Source organism: Hemibagrus wyckioides, linkage group LG06 (genome assembly GCF_019097595.1).
Source record: "Hemibagrus wyckioides isolate EC202008001 linkage group LG06, SWU_Hwy_1.0, whole genome shotgun sequence".
Lineage (NCBI taxonomy): Eukaryota > Metazoa > Chordata > Actinopteri > Siluriformes > Bagridae > Hemibagrus > Hemibagrus wyckioides.
Genome location: NC_080715.1, coordinates 32861855 through 32886854, shown reverse-complemented (window position 1 = coordinate 32886854; position 25000 = coordinate 32861855). Strand labels below are relative to the sequence as shown.

Here is a 25000-nt window from a genome sequence, read left to right as displayed (position 1 = left end):
TACTTTTGGCAATATAGTGTATAAGACATTTTAAATTTCCAGAAAATAAAAACTATTTAGCCATTATTCAACCATCTGTTGCTCCAAAACTAGGTTATAAATTAATATCAATACAACTGCAGTAAGCACACACACACACACACACACACACACACTCAAGGACATACAAGAATACGCCTATTCTGCAGATCACATCACAGACATGAGGAGCCATGACATGCAGTCAGAAGGAAACTTCAGCAAGTAAATCAATAATAAAAACTGGACTCACCCAGAAGTGTCCAAATATGGACTGAAGAAAAACACAAGCATGATGAACACTAAGTAAAGGACATATACTCACAATGCAAAAAATATTGTGCTGACTGGAACTGATCTAATTACCCTGACTGGGGCAAATACATTATATAGTCTATATGCAAATGTATCGCCAGTGTTCTTTTATACATTTACTCCACAAACAAAAGCCAAAGTCTTCCTACAATAACAATCCTTTAAAAAAAATCGAAACCTAAACGTACACACCTGAAGTCCAGTATAGATATGTTCTTGAATTCATCCAGCTTCTCCAGTGCTCCTGAAACCTGGAGACAACCCATTTAATCTGATGTAATATATAATAATATATAAAGTGCAGGAGTAAGAGTGAACATATTTGAGTGAGCGTGCATGTTACCTTCTCACTGAACCGCTGAGAGAGTGTGTAATATCGGCTGCTGTGTGGATCTGAGAGATGAACACTCCATTGCTCTCCTTTCAGTATCCCAGTGAGATTCACTCCATACTCCACTGCTGCGTGTCGCACAGGCTCTATTTCATTATTAAGCTGCAAACAAAGCAGAGATTACTTTAGGCCCAATACACACTTTATATAGTGAAACCAATCCCTATCAACAAAATTCATGAGCATTTTCCCAGTGGCCAAAAAATTTATTTCCTTCTGTTTTGTTGTGTCCACGTTCAGCACTGGACTTCTTTGTCATGTCACACTCCACTCATATTACTAGGGGCAATATATTTCTGCTCCCTGATATGCCTCAATTGCTTGGCCACAAGCATCTAAAATTTTAAGGTGTAATCTTCAACCACTAAAATTCTTTGTTATCCCGGGAAAGGTAAAAAGCCAACGGTGAAAATTCAACAGTATCCTGGCTAATTTTATATCAGACTTGTGCCAATTAAATAATTCATTGATTTATGCTTACAGCTCTCTCTTCAGAAGCAAATACACTTTCAGCCACCACTGACCTCACTGTGTGCCTCTGAGATCGTAGTGCCAGATGATGCTGTTGTAATTTCCCAAGGTTCTAAGCCCACTTGATCCAGGGTGGCTAGGATCGTGTCTGAAATGACCTCTGTCGTTAGCTTTCCCACGGTCTCATCTATATTGAATCGAGGAGTCTTGTTTTAGTCACGTTACAGGGATGAGAGTCACAGTTTATCACACTATGAAGATTTGCACAGACCAAATATGCAGGACAGACCTGAAGGACTGATGTCTTGCTCTTTGGATGATTCACATTGAGGTCTGAGAAATAAGACACAGCATCAGGTCAGTGGAGATCGATGTACATACACAAACGTATAGCAGAGTAACATTTATCCAGCAATTATCATTTACACTAAAGCAAGTCAAGTTCCAGTTATTTTCATTCACAAAACAGGCAGCATTCTGATCTATTAGGAATATGCAAAAATATTAAAACTATCCTTTTGCTCTATAAGTGATTTATAAACATAAAGCTTAAAACTAAAGAGTGAGTATCTGTTTCCTATTTGTTTTCTGATCAACACCTGAACACCAGCACTACCCTCTCTGCTGCAGCTCCATGTCGTGTCTGATGTTACTGCAGGGTGATCAGTGTGCAACATAAGGTGATATTTTCTGTACAATGTCTGCTGAGGTGAAAACGATCAAATTGCATGATACTAAAAAAAGACGTTATATTAAATATATTGTATACCTCAGTATTAAAGACTGTTAAAGTATACAGTATGTAGCCCCTTTAGGATTCAAAAATGTCTCTTTGAATTCCTATATAGACCTGAAAAGGAACCCAAAGGATTCCTACAGGATATTTATGTCATTAGTATTAAATTGTAATTAGAATCCTGTGCGAGTTTCTTAATGGAATCCTTTAGGGATGAGTATAGAGCTTGGGGTTAAGAGCACACAGCACATACCTGCACACATGGGTCTTAGTTGTGTCACTGAAGACAAAAGAGAAACAGAGATTAAGAATGATTTGAATGCCATTAACTCAGAGAAGGGAAAATATACTGTGGGGTTTGACTGGGGTTTGATCTTACTTTTTCTGTCCAGTTTGAATCAGCCTCTGCAGAAACAGATGAAAAAGGAAGTCACAGAGACAAACAAACTCCCACAGAACTCCCTACACGTCTTAATATATTATGTACACTTACACACTCCATCACTGCAATGTTTTTATAGTCACTCAGGACTTCATCTACACAACACAACTACACTCAAACTTACACTGTAAATCAGAGCAAGATGTTCCTCTGACTGGCTGATCATAAGGCCAATCTCCCTTGCACTGACCATCCCGCTCTGGCATTGGCTCATCCAGTGCTCATATTCCTTGTCTACAGGTAGGCGGTCCAGGAAAATCTCAAACGCTTCCCGTACCACCTCCTGGCACACTGTTTCAAAAATATACAAAATTTGACAGCTTCCAAGTGACAAACTAAAGACTCAGAAGAACATGAAGCAATGGAACACAAAAGAAAGCACACATGTAAACAAACAAAAGATCCAGCTAGAGGGCCAGCAGATTCCTTCGGTGACACACAAGTGGAACAAGAGCAATAATCAGGCTCCAGATTAGATCTGATGATAAAATGACCCTCAGCTGTCCTTTGTGAAGGCAGCCATGTGTATTAAGCATAAATATATCTGAATCTAATTATAAACTAAAAATACTGTGTATTATAATATTATTTATATTATAAAGATGGAGCTTCGTTTTGGCAAACTATTAAGAATAGCAAATATTTTCCAAATTGGAAATGAGATGAGTTCTTAAATGCAAATATAGTACATCATTTAGCTAGTTCATTACCAACAATTCACCCAGAATTAAAAAGTTATAACACTACATTAAGATTAAAATAACTCTATTAGAAGCATACCTACATTCAGAGCATGAATTGTGTGATTTGTTTAAGGTTTATGTCAAAAATGTGACACTAATGTCCTGTGATTTTGTCTTCACAAAAAGAGGAGACCCATCTTTACCTATGTGTATGTCCATTTTTAAAATTGATTATTAACAAAAGAGTTGGTGGTTCATCTGCATTCGAAACAAGAGTTCAGCAGGAACCTCTGATCAGGTATCTCCAAACAGAGTTTTAGAGAGATGGGATTCTCAGTCTCTGAGTGAACCAGTATCGATGTAATTCACTGATAGATCAAATTCTGCGTACATTTACAGTGTAAATATAAATCCAGGATTCACAAAATTATAGCTACATCCATAACTAATACATCATCTACCCTCACTCTTTTCTCTACCATCACCTCATGAATGTGACACGCAGTTTCATATCTTATCCCTATTATCAGATATTTCTACCATGCTTATGAGCATGACCAGATAAGTACATACAAACTCACACGCATACAAAACAAAAGCCCTTTATCCATCATTTAATTGAATTTTCTTTACCAAGGCAGAACAATTTTAGATCAAAACAAATGACCAAAGAAAGTCTTTAGACACTTTGGGGCATTGTCCCTTGTATTTACAATACATAACTGAACATATGCTTTTTATTTGCAGTGCTGCTGTTGCTCTGGTTTGTGTTTGTGAGGCAAAACAGCTGTCTACAGTTTTACAAAATACAAAAGGGCATTTCTACAATGAATAAACACTAACCCAGGTAATTCAACCAAGCAGAAATCCACATGTCCAACCTAAGTATAGTGCAGTGACCGGTGTGTGTTTGATTGGGGTGTGGCATGTGTGTGTGTGTGAAGAGTTTTGTCGTTAGTCAGAGCTACAGTGTCTGGTACATTAGTGAAGTAACCATTTTCATGAGCTCACAGAGTTGGAAACTACAAAATTTACAAATGTTCCACTGCAACAACCCTTACGTGATCTTTACTAAAACTAAAAGCTACATCTGGCAGGAAACCAGTGAAATAAAATTGGTGGAAAAGATTAAAGTCATCCAGTCATGTGTATATAATATTAAGCTAATAATCAATGTGAGCAAGGTAATCTCTCTTTTTGTTTTTGGTAAACAGAGTCTGGTGTGTTTATTCAGAAAGCAGCACAGCGCTCGTGTTGGCTCTGTTTTATGGACATGAAAATACATTTAATGCGATACATCCATCAGAATCATGCAAAACTTTTGCTAGGATATAAACAAGACTTCAAAATTTCTAGCGTTAGAAAACACTAGAAACACTTCAGTATACTGCTTTATATCAAAATTATTTGTTTGGAGTAAAAGAAAGAAGTAAAGGAGTTCTTGGTATAAGAACTCTGATATTGGTTAACTCAAAGCTTTTGCTTTGGAAAACTCTACTGCAGTTGTTTAACTCCTTAAACTTTAAGATTATTATCTGTGGTTGGTCTTAATATACACTATATTGCCAAAAGTATTCGCTCACCTGCCTTGACTCGCATATGAACTTAAGTGACATCCCATTCCTAATCCATAGGGTTCAATATGACGTCGGTCCACCCTTTGCAGCTATAACAGCTTCAACTCTTCTGGGAAGGCTGTCCACAAGGTTTAGGAGTGTGTTTATGGGAATTTTTGACCATTCTTCCAGAAGCGCATTTGTGAGGTCACACACTGATGTTGGACGAGAAGGCCTGGCTCTCAGTCTCTGCTCTAATTCATCCCAAAGGTGTTCTTTGGTTGAGGTCAGGACTCTGTGCAGGCCAGTCAAGTTCATCCACACCAGACTCTGTCATCCATGTCTTTATGGACCTTGCTTTGTGCACTGGTGCACAGTCATGTTGGAAGAGGAAGGGGCCAGCTCCAAACTGTTCCCACAAAGTTGGGAGCATGGAATTGTCCAAAATGTCTTGGTATGCTGAAGCATTCAGAGTTCCTTTCACTGGAACTAAGGGGCCAAGCCCAGCTCCTGAAAAACAACCCCACACCATAATCCCCCCTCCACCAAACTTTACACTTGGCACAATGCAGTCAGACAAGTACCGTTCTCCTGGCAACCGCCAAACCCAGACTCGTCCATCAGATTGCCAGATGGAGAAGCGCGATTCGTCACTCCAGAGAACGCGTCTCCACTGCTCTAGAGCCCAGTGGCGGCGTGCTTTACACCACTGCATCCGACGCGTTGCATTGCACTTGGTGATGTATGGCTTGGATGCAGCTGCTCGGCCATGGAAACCCATTCCATGAAGCTCTCTGCGCACTGTTCTTGAGCTAATCTGAAGGCCACATGAAGTTTGGAGGTCTGTAGCGATTGACTCTGCAGAAAGTTGGCGACCTCTTCGCACTATGCGCCTCAGCATCCGCTGACCCCGCTCCGTCAGTTTACGTGGCCTACCACTTCGTGGCTGAGTTGCTGTCGTTCCCAAACACTTCCACGTTCTTATAATACAGCTGACAGTTGACTGTGGAATATTTAGGAGTGAGGAAATTTCACGACTGGATTTGTTGCACAGGTGGCATCCTATCACAGTTCCACGCTAGAATTCACTGAGCTCCTGAGAGCGACCCATTCTTTCACAAATGTTTGTAAAAACAGTCTGCATGCCTAGGTGCTTGATTTTATACACCTGTGGCCATGGAAGTGACTGGAACACCTGATTCTGATTATTTGGATGGGTGAGCGAATACTTTTGGCAATATAGTGTATCTGATTCCAGCGCCTTTTTCTGAGGGGTCAGATACAGAAACCTAAATGCAACAACTTCGAGACTTGGGGTCAGTCGTCCCCATGAGCTGTGACCCTGCTGAGGAACAGACTGTTAATTGTTGTGAAATCATTACATACTGACATGGCTTTTATTAGTTTTACAATTCTATAATTTATAGAAACTCTTTCTTTTGTACATCTACATTAGTCAAATTCTTTTTAAGCCAAATCTTATTTGTCTAATAAAATTCTTTCTGATTCTGATTATTCAGTAATAAAAGTCATATTTATGTGATTCTGGGAGTGAGGATGTAAGTATGGAGCTGATTAGGAGTCCTGTAACTCTAGTTAGCTATATACAGTCTCTACTGGAGAATTAACTGACCAGGGCTCAGGGGTCAGGTGCTTTCCCTGGATTTTCCCCAAACATGTGCAATCTCAGCTGTGAACATGAATACATTTACATCTCATGAGGAGATGAGGAGGTTCTCATATTCATAATGACTTAACTGAGTGCTCTGCTCTCTCTCTGCTCACTAAAAAATATCCTAAGGCTAGTACAAATATGGCTGATACGATGACCAAGAAGCTGTGGCATGAATGGCAATTGGGGAATAAACCCAAATGAGAGACTTTATATCTTTTAGATTTTCACTTTGTTGCATGAGAAATCACGTCTGAGCTTTTGAGGACAATATGAACCCATCACTCTCTCTGATTGCAGCAGCTAACAGACATAAGATCCTGTTTTTCATTAGACATGTGGTTCTTCGACTTCACCATTTCTACTAACTCATGCTGCTTATACAGCAATAATGTAATGTTATAATAAATCAGCTGTCTGAATGACTGATTCCTTCATGATAATTAATAGCAAACAATCATTTGCTAGTCAATGAGAGGACATCGTTATAAGCAGCCGACAACATTCTCACCTCTCAGCTGGTAATATTTCAGATGGCTGGCTATGGCTTGCTGTATCGTCTCCTGGGGGCAGAGATGCACTCCACTGGACAGAAGGAGGTTTCGTTTCTGTCGTAGCAGGAGTCCATGTTCCTCAAGTGCTTCAGCAATTGCTTGAGCTTGAGTTTCTGCCCATGAAATATCAGCATTCTGAGAGAATTTGTCCAGTTCTCTTAGTTTGTGGACCCAGTTAGCTTCCTCTATAAAAACCCCAGCAAAACAAACAGTTTGGAGGGGTTTTTTTCTGCCGTTTTCTAAAATTGATTTAGCTCTGTAAATATCTTTTGAATCTGGAAAACCATACTAAGATTACAATAACGATTATATTTAATGAATTCAGGCTGTGAGATTCTGCAGTCCTCCTGTCTCAGACTCACAAGGTTGATTATTCCATCTGCAAAATTTCACTCCCGTGTAAAACATGCTCTTTATTAAAAAGTTACTTATACTGTAAATGTTCACCACAATGACAACTTTATTCATATATCGTCAGCTGAAATCAATTCTGATAGCTCTTGCTAATTTAGACATTATGAAATCACTTTTGGTCCACAGTACAGATATCTGCAAACTGTGTGGGCAGCAGCTCCCCGGGTAAAATTCAGCACCATCCACCATCCCTTTAGCTGAATGGACCACAATTGGATACCTTTTTTGTGGGATTAACCTTAACATTTGGTTTCAAGATCTGTATACAATCTAGAAATAATAGAAAGAGAAAGAGAGAGAGATTGTGTGTGTGAGAGAGTGAGAGAGAGAGAGAGAGAGAGAGAGAGAGAGAGAGAACAGAGAGAGAGAGATAGTGTGTATGTGTGTGTGTGAGAGTGTGTGAGAGAACAGAGAGAGAGATAGTAGAGATAGTGTGATAGAGAGTGAACAGAGAGAGAGAGAGAAAACACAGCGAGACAGAGAGAGGGAGAGAGAGAGAGAGAGAGAGAGAACACAGTGAGAGAAAGAACAGAGACAGAGAACAGAGAGAGAGAGAGAGAGAGAGAGAGAGAGAGAGAGAGCAGAGACAGCCTGAGAACTACCAGAGATACATACCAGTACTAATATCCAACTGACCCACAACAGAAACGCTGGCAGTAAAGCACAAAGTAGTCAGCATCCATACATACTGCCACATGTTGCGTCCGCTCTGGTCAGCTGCCAAGGCTTCTAAAATAAAAAACAGCAGCACAGATTTGCGTTATTATGACACTGTAAGGAGCAATCCCATGGTTCCATGGACCTGCCACAACTCACTGTCTGGGACTCATTAGGTAATTAAGGATCTTTCTACAGCACTGTTTTGATGACGTTTGGTCCGTAACGTCAGCGTGACAAAACTCCTGCTGCAAGTAGACAGATGGTACAATGCACCGTCTTTCTCTCTAATCTCCTCTGGTAATCCTCTAGAGCTACTAAACAAATACCTGGAGCGAATGGAGTTAAGGAGCACTTGTCAAAGAAGAAGAAGAAGAAGAAGGAGGAGGAGAGAGAGAGAGAGAGAGAGAGAGAGAAGTCCTTGATTGTCGGTGGAAACTCCAGTGTAATTGATTATCTTACCTTCACAGCTCAATATGAAGTAAAAAATAAGACACAACAGAGCACATGGACTTGCATTAACGCTGCAAACACAGGGAAATCATTTCAAAGATCAAAACCACTGTTTTAAAGAAGAAGCACATGTATATAGGCAGACGAATACATGACGTATACAGGACACATATATTTACATTTTACACTCTCACTCAACAAGCAGATAGAGTTCCCTGGGTGTTAGTTCTGTCTAATCTCAGCCTGTGTGACTGGTATTAAACATGTGTTTTTACCTCATGGACTACCCTTTAGAAAGCCAGACTGCGGTCACACGCACTGCTTGTCCCTTCCTCAACCCAGTCTCACACGTAAAAGCTACCATGATAAGGCGATCTAGCTAAGACAGTCTATTTACAGACCAACTCTTAAACACACCCAGAGTTATTTAGGGTCCTGCACAATTTGAAAGGTGTTTGTGAGTAAAACAAGACGAGATTTCACACCATGATGTAAAATTTATTACAGTTTTGCCGTTAAGGTGTACAAAAGCATAAAAACACATAGAAGGTCTAAAAACAACGAAGTAAATTGTGATAAATAAAGTGAAGGAAAAATAAGTATATTCTTCTTAATGCTCCATGCTACTAAATTATATTTCCTATTTCTTTTCCATCATCTGAGCTGTCGCTTCCCAGAGAGCCTTGCTGAAATCGGTACAAGTGCAACACGAGATCTCGAATCTCCTCTCGCTTCTTACGCACTTTCTGGCGTGGAAACCAACACTCTAGCTTCAGTGGAAGGTCAAAGTGCACTACAGGATCCTGCAAAAATAATACAAAAAGAAATTTATTTGCTCCTATTCATTAACCCAGAAAAGCAGATGAGTGAATGTCTGTGTAGTTAAGGTTAGTGTTTACCTGTAAAAAGCTTTCGGCATACTGCAGTAAATAAAGACCGCAGTCACTGCTGTTGTCCTGCAGGGGAACTCTGCAGTGGGAGCCCACCATCCACTCTGCACTAAAGTCTCGATGTCCACCTCGTTTTACCTCCCACTCTGCCTGCAGATACCTAAACAAGAACGTAAAAATATATGTTCTTTGTTCTCAAACACAAATCTCTAGCTCAAGGTTTCTGAACATTAGTACTTATCTAAAGCTTTTACATATTCACTCCAACTTACCTAAATGTTTAGAAGACTGGGTCTTAACACGTCAAATTCAATTCACACTGGAGTACCACAGAGTTAAGTTCTAGGTTCTTTACTGTTATAACAATTTCTTGATGATAAATTTAGTCACAAACATCTTTTTTCCCTTTGTTTCTTGATGTTTAGAGATTAGATGCACTCAAAACAAGAGCACAGAGTTATTGGCCGTGCCTACCGCCACTCCGAGTAAACAGAATATAATCACAGAGCATTTTATTAAGAACAAATACTAGGTCCCTCCTTCATTTGCTCTCAAAACAATCTCATGGCAGTGATTCCATGTTGGAAACATTTCTATGAGATTCTGGTCCATGTTGAGAGGGTGGCATCACACAGTTCCTGCTGGTTTTTCATGCTGGGAATCTCTCATTCCGCCATCTACTGGATTCAGATCCGGTGACTGGGAAGATCACTGAAGAACACTGAACTCATTGCCATGTTCATGACTTTTGCTTTGTGACATGGTGCATCATCATGCTGGAGGTAGCCATTAGAAGATGGTAAATTGTGGCCATAAAGGAATGCACATGTTCAGCAACAATACTCAAATAGTCTGTGGCATTCAAGTGATGACCAACTGGTATCAAAGGACCCAAAGTGCGGCAAGAAAACCCCCCACACCGTTACACCACCTCCATCAGCCTAGACTGTTGGCACAAGGCAGGTTAGGTCCATGGATTCATGCAGTTGGTGCCAAATTGTGACCCTATCATCTGTCAGCCTCATCAGAATTCCAGATTCATCAGACCAGGTTATGTTTTTCCAGTCCACAACTGTCCAGTGCCACAGGATTGAATAATTAGATAATTGCATGAATGAGCAGATGTACAGGTGTTCCTAATAAAGTGCTCAGTGAGAATATTCTATAGCACTAATTTAGCATTAGTTATGTAATGTTGATTATTTAGAATATAGATGCAATACCAAGTCATTGAGATTCATGCTACAAAGTGAACCAAGTAGCCACGGGATGGTCATACACTTACTCGCGCAGGAGCTTGAAGATGCGCTCATGAACAGACAGCTTCAGAGAGTCCATAATGAGAATGCAGGGTCTGCAGGACAGTGACACAGTTATCACCTGCATTCATAACTTTTATTCTACAGCAATGTTGACCGCTCAGGTTTATAGTAACGTGCTCGTTTTAATGTTATCATTGCTCCAGCAGCAACTGGTATAGTGAAAAATCTTCATAAGACAAAAATGCTCTTACTCGAGTTATACTGCTTAATTATTCACCAGAAAAACTATAATAAAAATATAAGACATACAGTATATGTATTAAACGTTTATGTAAATGTATTTCTTTTTATTTCGCTTTTACCTTTCTATTAAAAAAATAATAATAAAATTTTTTTTTTAAAAAAGAACATGACGAGCTGCCCCTTCAACAGAAACTGAGTGAACTTTTCTCATGGACATTCCAGCTCAATGAATTCAACTATAAATGTCTAAAAAAGCATGATATTTCTCCCAGTAATAAATGAAAAAAGGCATTAGTTGCCAGGTCGCTGTGGCATGAGGAATAAAACACTGGGTTGTGAATTTAAATAGTTATAACAGACCTGCACTCAGGGGCAGGCTGCACCGTGTCAGGGATTATCGTCTTATTTTCCTATAACCGCACTTCCTGGTGTGTTTTAATATTTATACATATTTTTCCTCTTTTGTTTCTTTCTCTATATTTGCAAAACTCTCACACATACCTCTTACAGACAGTCTGTTGTTTACAGGTATTTTCTGTGCAGGTCTAAAGATGCAGAGAAAGTGTTCAGCACATCAATGTGCATATATTACACAGTATAAAAATATGACGTACTTTAGTCTAAAATATTTCAGGCACTTACTGGTGGACCAGGAGCAGAAATAGACCTTGAAGAGTTTTCATCTATGGAAATAAGATAAGAAATTTTGCTTCTAATGTAGAGTAATAAACAGAAAAACACAGATAATGCTCAATAAAAGTAGAAATGTACCTGAGTTCATGTCTCCATCACCGTGCTGAGATTCACTCTGAGCCGTGGCATCACTGGAGTTTTCATTCCCATCATGCACTGAGGCATGGTCTCCTCTCTGCACGTACTGTGGCTCATCCAGTCCGGGGAAACACACAACTACTAGGTACCAGTGCGCTCTACAATATCAAACATGACAAAAGTCAGCAAATGAGCTACTCTATTACAGCTAATATAATACACATGTTAGCAAGGGAAGGTGTGCATACCCTTAAAATATCTACAGAGAATATTACTCACTCTTGATTGACGGGAACAAACAGGAAGTCCTTCTCAAATATGTCCACATGACGTGTCCATGTCCTGACCCGCTGGTGCCTCCTGAGCTGGGCTCTAAAACACACACAAGTACACAAATGCAGATAAACACACAGATTTTATTCATTGCTCAAATTTAATCTAACTATGGTGAAGAAGCTACAACAAACATATTAAACCTAACCAAGTTGATATTGCTAGTGTGAAGGAAAAATGTAAATGTTGTATAATTGGTTTAGCGACAAAGATTTGTGTCATGGTCAGAACAGAGGGTGCAGCTAACCAAGGTCAACTGATAGTAAAGGAATGAAGAAAGGAAAAAAATAAAAGAATGCTTAGCTGAGAAAGACAAAAGTTCATAGCCAGTGAATGTTTTTGTTCCCTTATGAGGAGTAAGGAATAATCGAGGCTCTTCCTCTCTGAGATTTCTGGTCCTGATGCGCAGCAGTGCAATAAAACTCGAACCCTTTTTACTCCTGCCCGTGCTTACAGTGTGATATTTTCCCATGACTTCCACTAGACAGGTTATAAGTACTGGCACTGACAGTACTCACTTCTATACTGATAATATTATAAGCTGCTGATTGGTCAGGTAATGAAAATATGTTTGTGTTACTCAGTAGTTTTCTGAAAGCTGTAATCCAGGTCAGGTTTTAGTGATTTTCTGCTCTTTCCACCAACTCCTTCTCGGTCACTTACGGTGTGCTGGTGCTGTCTTCGTTAGCGTTGTCACGCCGTGTGAGCTGTTTGTAGAAGAAGCTGCTGAAAATGTGAGATCTTCTCACTGAAGCACGAGGTGCCTTCTGTACCAGCAGATACCTTCAACACACAATCACATGTACAGTTAAGTGGAAAGGTTTGCACAATATTTGTTAAGTTTTCACAAATATCAAAAATCTTTTGTTCCGCCTTCATCATCAAAAGTCATCATCGTCATCATCAACAAAAATGGTCCGACATTGTTTAAAAAGTGGTAGTGAAATTATATACCACACAATCTTATTCCAAAACCCATTAGGTTATTCACATGCTCTTAAGCAGATTTCTCCCAAACATTCCAGACATCTCTAGACTTCTGTAGGAGACCTGTGGACTTTTATTCCATTCGCCTCTGAGAACTTTTTCAGATCCCCTGCTGTTTGTTTTGGATCTTTACGTAGCTCTCAAGCATGTTTCCTAGCAGCTCGTCCACTTATTTTTCTTGGTCTTCCACACATTTGGAGAGTCTCAGTGTGTCTGTGTTTCTTTTTTGGATTATGGTCATCACAGGTGCTTGTATCCCCAAATGCTTTGAAATTTATGCAAATATAAAATTCACACCAAATTTAACACGTGGTTCCACTCATCTGGCATTAAGAGCTAACAATATTATTTAAGATTAAACAACTAATTTTATGTATTAAAGAAAAATACTTGAGGCTTTATCAAAAGCAGAAATAAACCTTTGAGCATGCTATGAAAGATACATTTGGATTTGGAGTTATTTTAAGATTGAGGCATTACCCTAAAAGATTTTCAATAATTATTTAATGGAAGGCTGCATTAAAGATGAACTGTGAAATGGAGGCAGGTTTCTGATTATTCATCTTTTGCTCTCAGCAGTACAATCCTTTATCAACACAGGCTGAAAACGTTATATTTTAAAGTAGAGCACACAGACTCACCATACAATAGTGCTACAGGACATCTTCACGATCTAAATGTGCTTTAGAGTTAGTAGTGTGTCGGGGTTTAATCTTACTTGAGGTAGAAATCGATGATGACATCGTTGAGAAACTCTCCGCTGTCTAAGCACTCCAGGTCCTCAGTTGTCACAGTTAAGGCTCCTTTTGAGGGTGGTGGAGGAAACTGGATCAACCTGAGATAAACAGTCAACCAGCATAACCTTCACACAAACGTCTCTATTCCCTGCGAAGTCAGGAGCACTGCTCACGACACTTACAAACAGGGTTTATGGTTTAAAGAAACAATTTCACATTACACACTTTGTTCAACATGATATGCTGGTACAGCTATAAGCTCTGAATTCCAAGAGTGAAAAAAAACGGCTAATGATAAAGTAGGAGATATCGACTATGTGACATGTTGATCCGCAGGTTGTTTCAGTTGGACTGTGTACCTGCGGGCAGGACCACGGTGCCGGTATGGAGTCCAGTCTGTTCCAGGTTTATGTGCCAAGGACACACTGTAAGCACTCGGACCTCTGCTTTGACATAATGTGTAGACTCTGGAGTCTGGCTGAACTTCTGAGTCCTGGGCCTACATACACACACACACATGCAGATTTCCATATAAATGTTCCATGTTACCATTACTGAAAATGAAAAAATAAATAAATAAATAAATAAATATATATAGGTTATATTGCCAAAAATATGTGAATACCTGAATATAATACTCAAATTTGCCCATTCTAAAACACTGGACATTAACATGGAGTTAAGAGCATTAGTGAGATCAGACTCTGATGGAGGGTGAGGAGGTCTGGGGTTCATTCAGTGTTTTCATCCTAAAGGTGTCAGTGCAATCATTTCTTCAAGGTCAGGTGTCCATATACATTTGTCCATACAGTGTATTTAAAACAACCAATACGTGCAGTGAATGACATTTGAAGCTGATACATATGCAGACACTGTACAGATTTACTCCTACATTGTTTGTTCAATCAGCACACACACAATTAAGATTTAACGCAGCTTGTCCTATACCTCGTACATTACCGTTGTAGGAGAAGTGTTATAGTGGGTCCTGGTTTTGAAATCTGTTTAACTTTCCCCAGGGGGTAAGGGCATAAGGTGTGTCAATTCTCCCATGTTACTGAGAGAAAATAAGGTGATATCTTAAATGATTTAAGTACTAAAAGTTATAAAATGGAATAATGTAATATAATAACAACATGGGTGCATCACCTACCTTAGCTGAGGCTGTAGTTGTGCTTGCTGGTGCTGATGCTGGCGCAGTCCCAGACTCGCCCGACACCGAAAGCGTCTCTGCCCTGGGAAGCAGCAGCTGGAGCATGTGTGAGTCTCGGCTGTTCTGCAGAATCTTCAGACTGTCAGGGTGTGTCAGCGGGGACAGAAGCTCAGTATTTCCATGTCTGAGACCTACGATGTCCATTATAGAGGCAAGCAGAGCACCCTGGACTCCATTCAAGGGTTCACACACACACAGCAACACACACGTGCTACCCTCAGCTGCAGCATAGAGAGCAACACAGGAGAGAGGCAGAGTGTATGAACAAACGGAGGTCCTATTTAACACACTGATTCACACGATTCTTTACGGAAACACCTGGCTGAGATGAAACGATTTCAGAGATCTTAAAGCAGTATGACGGACTCACCTGGACGCGTCCCTGGCTGAACATCAAACAAGTCGCTGGACAGGCGTCGTGCTTGGACTTCAGCCAGCCATAAGACCAGGACAGATGAAGGTGGCACTTCATTTTCTTTAGCTAAACGACTATCCCGCACCAAATGCCCATCCCACACACTGTACTTGCGCACATGTGCTGTTGGCAAGGAAGCTTTTACCTCAGAAACTGAAGGATCTATAAAGGAAATGAAAAATAAAGTTGTTGTACATCTCAACTTGTGCTAGTTTCCACAGCTCTCAAACATTTACATGGTCCATAAATCTGTTCTACAAATAAATTTAATATTTTAAACTCTTCATTTAAGAGTTGAATGAGATTTTTATAGATAGTGTGATTCTTCAAACTGCTATGGAATATAACATTTTCTGCACAGATGGATGCCTTGTATACCTATAAATGAAATGGTGATCTTATCATCTGTGATCTACAAAAGAGAGAACAAAAAAAGCAGATAAATATAGTGAAAAATCCAGAAGTAGGCTGATTTGTAAAAACATATAAAAGATTTGTCACACCTTTACAAGCCCATTAGTCAGAGCACTGAAGCTTCCCACGTAGAGGGCGCAGAATTGAAGCTCCATTATCGGACAGCCACTTAAAGCAGACACCTCAAAGCTGGAATCCTAGACAGGACACAGCAAAAATGAAGCAAACACAGCAAACCATTTCCAACAGTAATCTGCTTTTTCAGCACTGAAAAGGAATATGGATGGACTGAACCTGAAATCTGAAGAGGCATGTGAACAAGAAAATTTGAAACATCTTTAAGAAAAGGTTTTATAAGTAATAACGGAAAGGAAAAAACATTTGAGATAAATCAGAGGCTGAGAGGTATACTTGAGTCTGTGTCACTGTTTATTTAGAGGAACGTTAAACACTAGCTTATTCCACTGTGGCTTTTTACAGGTCAGGTCTCCTCACTTCACCAGAAAATTTGAGCACTCTTTGCTCTGAAGCTCCATCACTACACACACTTGGGGTTTGTTTGTGTGTCCATCACAAATTCCTGAAGTGACTGATGTTTGTAGTGTCTGTGTTATTTACAATAAAATCCTGCACCCCAAGAAGCTGACTAATTCTGCTGATTTGTGAATATACTGCCTTTCATTTGTATTGCTCTTTGGGTGTGGGGAGACTGTGAAGTGTCCCTCAAAAACTTAAAAGTTTTGTTTTAATCAACAATGCAACAAAGTTTTTAAAACATTACTGGCTCAGCCCTTGTTTTGAGAATGAGACAATATTACAGCCAGTTCTTAAGTTCTACACAGCTCACATATGGGATTTAATAGAACATGGCACATGATCCTAATATCCCACACCCAAGGCATAATGGTCGTGTGGAGTAAACAAGCTGAATGTGCTGCAGCGCCACCTACCGCTAAGACAGTGGAACTGCTACATAATAATGCATTGTTGTGAACATTTACTTTGTGCTGGTCAGTGGGTTTAACATTTACATTGTGTTCTAGTAAAAGAATGAATATTATTAGCCTGTAGGGTTTTTTTAACATATATTTTAAAAATGGGACAGATCAGAAATCTGATAGAGATCTAATGTAGCTATTCCTATTAGGGCACATACACAGTGAGGAATTTAAAGTGCTGCTTTCAGCCAACTCACTGGTCCTTTCCAACTAAAGGAGTTTATTTTCCAGGTGCTTTGCAATCTCCAGACAGGTGGAGGCTTGTCTTGTGGAAATCATTTGTGAAAGGAGTCTTGTAGGTTGGTTGCATGCAAGGGAAATGTTTAGAGAGCTTAACAAATCATCTTATGTTTAGAAGCTGTAAATAAGTTTTTAGCACTAAATCAGCAAACGGATGAAAAACTGCTAGGACCATGCTTACTGTTTTCGCTTGAGATGGAAGAACCTGGATGATTAAGCATAAAAACCCTATCCCGCTGTTCTCGGATTCATTTCTGAGCAAGTGTGTGACCGTAATGCCCACCTGGCTGTTCAAATCCGAGGGATGAATGTGTGCATCTGGATTTTTTTTTCTCTCCATGGCCTGTATAGGACTTTGCAGCCTGTGTGGATCTTTGGCTCCTTCTAGTGCTTGGACATGCGATGTCCCACCAACCTCCTCATCCTCCTCCTCCTCCTCACTGGAAAGAACAACTGAAGAGAGAAGAGAAGGTGAAGCAGACTTGAAATCTGTACTCATCACAGTTCATATAAAAATGGTTAAGAGAAGTCAGTAAGTAAAGAGGTTGTGGAGGTGTCTACAAATGTTATAGAGAGGTATCTAATAAAACATAAATCAAAATTAGGATCATATCTATATGTTCTTTATGAAGATTTGTGCCTGCTGTCAGGATCTCACTCACTTGGTTCAGTAGTTTGTGGTTTAGAGGCCTGTCTGACTTCCACAAACTCTGAATCAAGGAGCCGGTTATCTGTAGAACCTGCCATTTGACCGGATCTGGGTTGTTCTTCATCAGCCAACTGGACCTCAGCTGCACCTGTGGACAGGCAAAGGACGCTGCGCCTGGCTCCGCCCCCTTCATCTACCACTTCTCCATTCTGGTGCAGAGGCTGTTCCGCCTCCTTACTCCCCTGTTCAATCTCCTCCTCTTTTTCTTCCATAACTTCTGCACACTCTTGCGCGTCAGTCTTGCTGGTATTCTGCTACAGAAACAGAACAAAATTAGACGGCAAACAACTGGAACTTCCACTATTAACTTGTGTGTGATGATCAAAGTCTTTATAAAGCAGATTTGAGAAAATTCACATCACTGTCCCTTACAATACACTAAGGATCTTGACACACCAACCTGGATATTTGCCATCAAGCAAATCCTGTCCTGTCCCACTGAAACTATTCAAACCATGTGCAGATTGAGCACTTTGGATATGTGGTTAGTGTTGATAGATAAAGCTTTTTGGAGAATACACATAGAATAGAGTATTATTTAACTTCTGCTGCTTTGCTTAAAATTCATGTTTTTACAAAACATCCAACCAGAGCATAACACACACACAGCGATTTCTCTCATCACCTGAAAAATGCTCATAGTGTCCCTGTTTCAGCCACATTCACTGTGTCTACTCTCCCTTCCAAAGTGCTGCCACTGGTCAGTCACTAACCAAAGAACACAACTGTATCAGGAGCTCTCAGTTCCGGTTCACGGACTCAGGTACGCTAAATCAAAGAGAAGCACCAAACAGCACAAAACAACAACCATGACAGAGAGCCACTTCTTAAAGAAGACCGAGCTCCAGGAGGATGGTGCAGCCTTCAGAGCAGTGGCTTTTTAAAATGGCTGCAATCTATAGTCAGAAAATATTGTATGTTTAAACAATGTGCTTATTATTTGTGTAGTTGAACTTCACTCTGTGAGCACCTTATTAGGAACACTGTACTGTAACACTGGGAAGGTCCTGCACTCCGCCCTCAAAACAGCCTCAATTATTCACGGCCTGCATTTCACAAGACTTTAAAAACGATCCTTTGAGACTCTGGTCCAGTTACAGCACACTTTTACAAGAGCTCTTCAATGCTGTGAATCTTCTGTTCTATCACATCACAAAGGTGATCTACTGGATTCAGATCTGGTGACGGAGTAGATCACTGAAGAACACTGAACTCATTGTCATGTTAATGAAATTAATCTGAGATGTGTTTTGCTTTGAGACATGGGTGCATCATCATGCTGGACGTAGCCATTAGTAGAAAAAGGTTAGAAAACAATGCTCAAATAGTCACTGACTGATTGGTATTAAAACGCTTGTGTGCAAAAATCTCAGGAGATCAACAGTTATAGAAGCACTCCAACCCTTCAGGCATCAACAATCATGCCACAGTCAAAATCACAGAGATCTCATTCCCCCTATTCAGGTTTTTTTTTAATGTGATCTATAACCGAAACTGCTGACCCGTATCTAAATGATTATACACACTGCTCTGCATGCTGAGTTCCTAATAAAGTGCTTAATGAGTGTATGTTCAGAAAATAAATCTGTGCTGAGGAGGACCAGTGAATTTGTTTCAGAAAAAGAAAGTCTGACAGTCCCTGATGTAGAGAATGTGTTTTACTGAATGTTATAAATGATTAGGAATCCTCACCTGACTGGGAATGGCTTCACGTCCTGAGTCCTGGTGTTCCGCTCTGTAAAAGCCACTAGGACGCTTAGCTTTTGACAGAGTGCGTGTGGCTGTGATTAAGCTTTTGGAGATCTCAAAATGAAGAGGACTGACACACGGCCTCGGAGAGTCACTTTCCTCAACTGGACATAACTCACTCTCCGCAGCATCGGGTGATTCTGAGTGTTCAGGTAACAGGTTATGACTTGGTGAAGAGACACTGTCTTGAAGCGAGCAGGATCCTTCCTCATCAGATGCAGAATGTTCTGGTTGCTCCAGTGAACTGTTGAATCTTTTTTTGGCTGCTGGAGATTGTACTTCTTTGGAAAGGGTCATATCATTTTCCTCAGTATGTACAGAGTCATTCGATTTAGAGGATGTACAGCTGGTGAGTTTGAGAGGTGATAACTTAGTTTGGTCCTTGCAAGGTACATTAGCTCTCTTTCTGACTGTGCTACACTCTGCTGAGTGTCCTCTCTCACCCCGCCTTTCCCTCGTTCCTCTTTTAAGCAGTGACTGTGTCTTTACATTGGTGTAACTCTCATACCTGCTCAGGTATTTCCGCCCCTCTTTAGTCTGGAGAACGTCTGTCAAGATCACTTTCACCTGTCGCCTAAAACAACAGAACATGAATATAGATTATATATATATATACACAGTGAGGGAAATTATTTGAATTATTTGATCCCCTGCTGATTTTGTACGTTTGCCCACTGACAAAGAAATAATCAGTCTGTAATTTTAATGGTAGGTGTATTTGAACAGTGAGAGGCAGAATAACAACAAAAAAATCCAGAAAAACACATTTCAGAAAAGTTCTACATTGATTTGCATTTTAATGAGTGAAATAAGTATTTGATCCCCTATCAATCAGAAAGATTTCTGGCTCCCAGGTGTCTTTTATACAGGTAAGGAGCTGAGATTACAGTAGGAGCACTCTCGGGGAGTGCTCTTAATCTCAGCTCGTTACCTGTATGAAAGACACCGTCCACAGAAGGAAGCAGTCAATCAGATTCCAAACTCTCCATTATGGCCAAGACCAAAGAGCTGTCCATGGATGTCAGGGACAAGATTGTGGACCTACACAAGGCTGGAATGAGCTACAAGACCATCGCCAAGCAGCTTGGTGAGAAGGTGACAACAGTTGGTGCGATTATTCCCAAATGGAAGAAACACAAAAGGACTGTCAATCTTCCTCAGTCTGGGGCTCCATGCAAGATCTCACCTCATGGAGTTTCAAAGATCATGAGAACGGCGAGGAATCAGCCCAGAATTACACTGGAGGATTTTGTCAATGATCTCAAGGCAGCTGGGACCACAGTCACCAAGAAAACAATTGGTAACACACTACGCCGTGAAAGACTGAAATCCAGTAGCGCCCGCAAGGTCCCCCTGCTAAAGAAAGCACATGTACAGGCTCATCTGAAGTTTGCCAGTGAACATCTGAATGATTCAGAGGAGAACTGGGTGAAAGTGTTGTGGTCAAATGAGACCAAAATCCAGCACTTTGGCATCAACTCAACTTGCCATGTTTGGAGGAGGAGGAATGCTGCCTATGACCCCAAGTACACCATCCCCACCGTCAAACATGGAGGTGGAAACATTATGCTTTGGGGGTGTTTTTCTGCTAAGGGGACAGGACAACCGCACCGCATCAAAGGGACGATGGACGGAGCCATGTACCATCAAATCTGGAGTGAGAACCTCCTTCCCTCAGCCAGGGCATTGAAAATGGGTCGTGGATGGATATTCCAGCCTGACAATGACCCAAAACACACGGCCAAGGCAACAAAGGAGTGGTTCAAAAAGAAGCACATTAAGGGCCTGTAGTGGCCTAGCCAGTCTCCAGACCTTAATCCCATAGAAAATCTGTGGAGGGAGCTGAAGGATCACCTTAATGACTTGGAGAGGATCTGCAAAGAGGAGTGGGCCCAAATTCCTTGAGATGTGAAATGTGTGCAAACCTGGTGGCCAACTACAAGAAATGTCTGACGTCTGTGATTGCCAACAAGGGTTTGCCACCAAGTACTAAGTCATGTTTTGCAAAGGGGTCAAATACTTATTTCACTCAATAAAATGCAAATCAATGTAGAACTTTTTTGAAATGTGTTTTTCTGGATTTTTTTTGTTGTTATTCTGTCTCTCACTGTTCAGATAAACCTAACATTAAAATTACAGACTGATTATTTCTTTGTCAGTGGGCAAACGTACAAAATCAGCAGGGGATCAAATAATTTTTTCGCTCACTGTATGTGTGTACACACATATACACCAGTCAGCCATAACATTGTGAGCAGTGAGAGGTGAAGTGAATAAGACTGATGATCTCATCATGGCACCTGTTAGTGGGTGGGATATATTAGGCAGCAAGTGAATATTTTGTCCTCATAGTTGATGTGTTAGAAGCAGGAAAAATGGACAAGCGTAAAGATTTGAGCGAGTTCGACAAGGGCCAAATTGTGATGGCTAGACCACTGGATCAGAGCATCTCCAAAACTGCAGCTCTTGTGGGGTGTTCCCGGTCTGCAGTGGTCAGTATCTATCAAAAGTATCATTTAAGACTTAAGGCTGCTAAGATCTTGGTGCCAGATACCACAGCACACCTTCAGGGATCTAGTGGAGTCCATGCCTCGACAGGTCAGGACTGGTTTGGCAGCAAAAGGGGGACCGACACCATATTAGGCAGGTGGTCATAATGTTATGGCTGAGCGGTGTACAATTGCTGGTATACTGGACTGGGACACAAAACAGCAAGTCGACAACCACAAGAGAGAAATATTCAGGCCTTAAAAGTAAAGATCGTCAGTGACCTAAAACATATTTGTTACATGATTCTACATGCAGAAAGTTTCATGCGAAATCTCGATGCACAAATGTATCAGTAAACATGACAGTCCAAAATCTCAACACACAACATAAGTAAGAACTTTTGTAATAACTTACATGTATAAACATTTCCCTACATTGTGAGTATTTAAATAATTTGGCTAAAACACTCACATGTTAATGTTTGATTCACTTTGCCACACTAACGACTGCATTTTGTCTTTTTAACAATCGGAGCCATCATGCTGTTCCCTGTGTACCGGGGAGTAACTCCATTTTTTAATCTATTAAGGTCTGTGAAAACACAAAATCTCTTCAGTGTCTCAATGAGTCGCCTTCAACTAAATAATTAAAGTGAGTAAATGCATGTGACGCACATGGTGGTCTAAACAGAAATATTTATTTATTTAATTACTCATCCAAACACTGCAGTCTGTTTATCTTCCTCAGCCTGTGAGCACATGGCAATATGAGACAGAAGGTGAGCTAGTGATAAAGCAAAGCTGCAGAGCAAGGGGTCAGTGGTGTGTGTGTGTGTGTGTGTGTGAGAGAGCTCCTTAAATGAACAGGAATAGAAGGTAAAAAAAAATGAGGGCATAAAAATGATAACTGGACAGCAATATGGCTGAGACCGATAACATTCAAACAGCTCATATCTTCAGAGCTATGCATAACTACAAACAACATAAAGTATCACTAACTATTTACTAGCCAATCATAAAATATCTAATACCAGCTAGTAAATGGAAGTAAATATATTGACCAAAAGCAATTACACAAAGGAATACAAGCGCACCAATCACCAAAGTAAAGACAGTGTGACTGGTGCCACAGGGCCAAATTCAGCTCAGTAATTTATCTGAAAAGAAATTGTGTGTGTGTGTGTGTCATAACTTTGTAATTATGCTTGACAATCACAGCCATTCAACAAGTAACTCAATCTGCTTACGAAGCTCTGTCGTGAACCTTAAGTAATCCCCCCCTCCTGAGAAAGACCACACCCTTATACACAGTTAGTAGTGTAACAACCTGGAAGTAAGACGAATTTAACTGGGATTAAATATCATTTAAAAAATAAAATAAAAAAAAAAAAACATCACACACAACTATAAAAAGGACATATTGTCCATCTCCATTTCTGCTCACTGAGCCACAATGCTGACTTCACACCCTTGTGGTTGCAACCATCAACATCTTTCTGCAGAGTTGTCAGAGTGAGGGTAGTGAGCAAGAGAAGCTGTGTAAGAACGTGTCTGTTACCTCTTAATGTCCAACATGGCTGAAACATTCTGGCTACGTTCATCACTTTGTCTCCCATTATGGCAAAGAGCTGACTCATTTGGCGCTCCATTGGGTGCCAGCTGTGTCCAGTGGATCTAACAGATGCATATATATATATCTATATATATCTATCTCTGTGACACTTGAAATCAGAATAGCTTTAATGTTTACTCACTGAGCACTTTATTAGGAACACCTGTACACCTACGCATTTATGCAATTATCTAATCAGCCAATCACATGGCAGCAGTAATTCTGCAGATCTGGCCAGCAGCTTCAGGTAACGTTCATGTCGACCATCAGAATAGGGAAAAATTTGATCTTACTGATTGCTGGTGTCAGATAGACTGGTCTGAGGATGGAAACACTTTCTGGAATTTCCAGACTGGTTTGAGCTGACAGAAAGGCAACAGTAACTCTGTACTGTGGTAAGCAGAACAGCATCTCAAAATGCACAACAGCATGAACCTGCCTTGTGTAGACAGTCCAGTCTGGTGGAGGGGGTGTAATGGTGTGGGGAATGTTTTCTTACACCGTGTCACAAAGCAAAAGTCATCTCAAACTGGTGTCACGAACATGACTGAGTTCAGGGTTCTTGGGATGTGGTAGAAAGAGAGACTTGCAGCATGAAAGTGCTCCAGAAAAATCTGCAGGAATCCAGGTAATGAGGAATTGAGAGTAAATGAAGGCTTCACCCAGTATTAGTGCAGTGTTCCTAATAAAGTGCTCTCTAAGTGTATTATCAGTGCTAGACTTCCAGTACAGATACAAATACAGTATCACCTCTCTCTCTCTTAGCTTTCTCACCTTGGGGCACTTTTTGCCACGTCTTGCCATGTCTGCATCGGCATATTCATCAAAGATTCCTTTTCTCTTCTGGATTTTCAGTGGATTTCCAATCTGACAAACACAAACATACATTTCCACTTGATCATAAGTCACTAGTAATAAAAAAAAAAAAAAAAAAAAGCTTTTAAACATCTTAAAAGATGCTACAGTTCACACACTACATAGTATCTGGCTTAAGTCCACCAGATTCATGAAGAGTTATTTCCCACAGGCTAACAGACTCAAACTCAAATTTGATGTCTAATGGTCTACTGACATTTTTCCTACTGCTGCTCATGCTGTACACACAGCATATCACCTTTATCAAGAATACTTACTGTATTATTTACTGTCTGTATTTATTGACTCTTTGTGTTATTGTGTTACTTATCCTCTTGTGTGTCACTGTGTAGTATTATACAGTGTTTCATGGAGAACTATGCTTGAGGTGAAAGACAATAACGCGCCAGTGTATTTAAATCGTCTTTCGAGAGAACTCATCTTGCGTGCTTACTCTGTACTTGTCATTTAAATCAAGACAGCAGGAATGTACCAGTCTGGTACTGGCCTGAAAAGCTGGATCGGTATTGGAACAGTTTCAGAATATTTTGTGTCATAAGCGTGTATAACATTGACTGGCATGACACAGCTCACAAAACAAGTCGTCTTAAGGCACCTGGCATAATTATGATGATGGCTGCAGAGAGTCGACTCGTTTACATCCTGTATCAGAAGAAACTCAGAGAGCTGATCTTGGGCTCACTTTAAAAATGTAAAAGTT

General features: G+C 40.3%; 2 protein-coding genes across 5 annotated transcripts in view; both read right to left on the bottom strand.

Annotated features, from left to right (window-relative positions):
• impg2a (interphotoreceptor matrix proteoglycan 2a) overlaps positions 1-8226 on the bottom strand; it is an 18227-nt gene extending 10001 nt beyond the window's left edge. The window contains exons 1-10 of the mRNA XM_058392575.1: positions 7868-8226; positions 6796-7023; positions 2498-2664; positions 2311-2336; positions 2185-2211; positions 1485-1528; positions 1249-1382; positions 677-826; positions 526-584; positions 272-292 (exon numbers count right to left, since the gene is read on the bottom strand). Coding sequence (XP_058248558.1) covers positions 272-292; positions 526-584; positions 677-826; positions 1249-1382; positions 1485-1528; positions 2185-2211; positions 2311-2336; positions 2498-2664; positions 6796-7023; positions 7868-7949 — 938 coding nt within the window. The 5' untranslated portion in view covers positions 7950-8226. The remainder of the gene's footprint in view (positions 1-271; positions 293-525; positions 585-676; positions 827-1248; positions 1383-1484; positions 1529-2184; positions 2212-2310; positions 2337-2497; positions 2665-6795; positions 7024-7867) is intronic.
• Positions 8227-8842: 616 nt separating this feature from the next.
• The window catches only part of senp7 (SUMO specific peptidase 7), a 17198-nt gene continuing 1040 nt past the window's right edge, over positions 8843-25000 (bottom strand). Inside the window, exons 3-21 of one of the 4 annotated variants that reach the window (XM_058392577.1) lie at positions 24199-24291; positions 23371-23486; positions 19267-19897; positions 17528-17825; positions 17149-17318; positions 15717-15824; positions 15592-15625; positions 15169-15375; positions 14739-15019; positions 13945-14084; positions 13567-13683; positions 12525-12644; positions 11808-11900; positions 11529-11686; positions 11400-11440; positions 11259-11302; positions 10538-10606; positions 9262-9412; positions 8843-9165 (exon numbers count right to left, since the gene is read on the bottom strand). In XM_058392577.1, the coding sequence (XP_058248560.1) occupies positions 8989-9165; positions 9262-9412; positions 10538-10606; positions 11259-11302; positions 11400-11440; positions 11529-11686; positions 11808-11900; positions 12525-12644; positions 13567-13683; positions 13945-14084; positions 14739-15019; positions 15169-15375; positions 15592-15625; positions 15717-15824; positions 17149-17318; positions 17528-17825; positions 19267-19897; positions 23371-23486; positions 24199-24291 (3048 nt within the window). In that variant the 3' untranslated portion in view covers positions 8843-8988. Of the gene's footprint in view, positions 9166-9261; positions 9413-10537; positions 10607-11258; positions 11303-11399; positions 11441-11528; positions 11687-11807; positions 11901-12524; positions 12645-13566; positions 13684-13944; positions 14085-14738; positions 15020-15168; positions 15376-15591; positions 15626-15716; positions 15825-17148; positions 17319-17527; positions 17829-19266; positions 19898-23370; positions 23487-24198; positions 24292-25000 lie in introns of all 4 variants that reach the window. The other 3 variants (XM_058392579.1, XM_058392576.1, XM_058392580.1) reach the window with 3 other exon arrangements.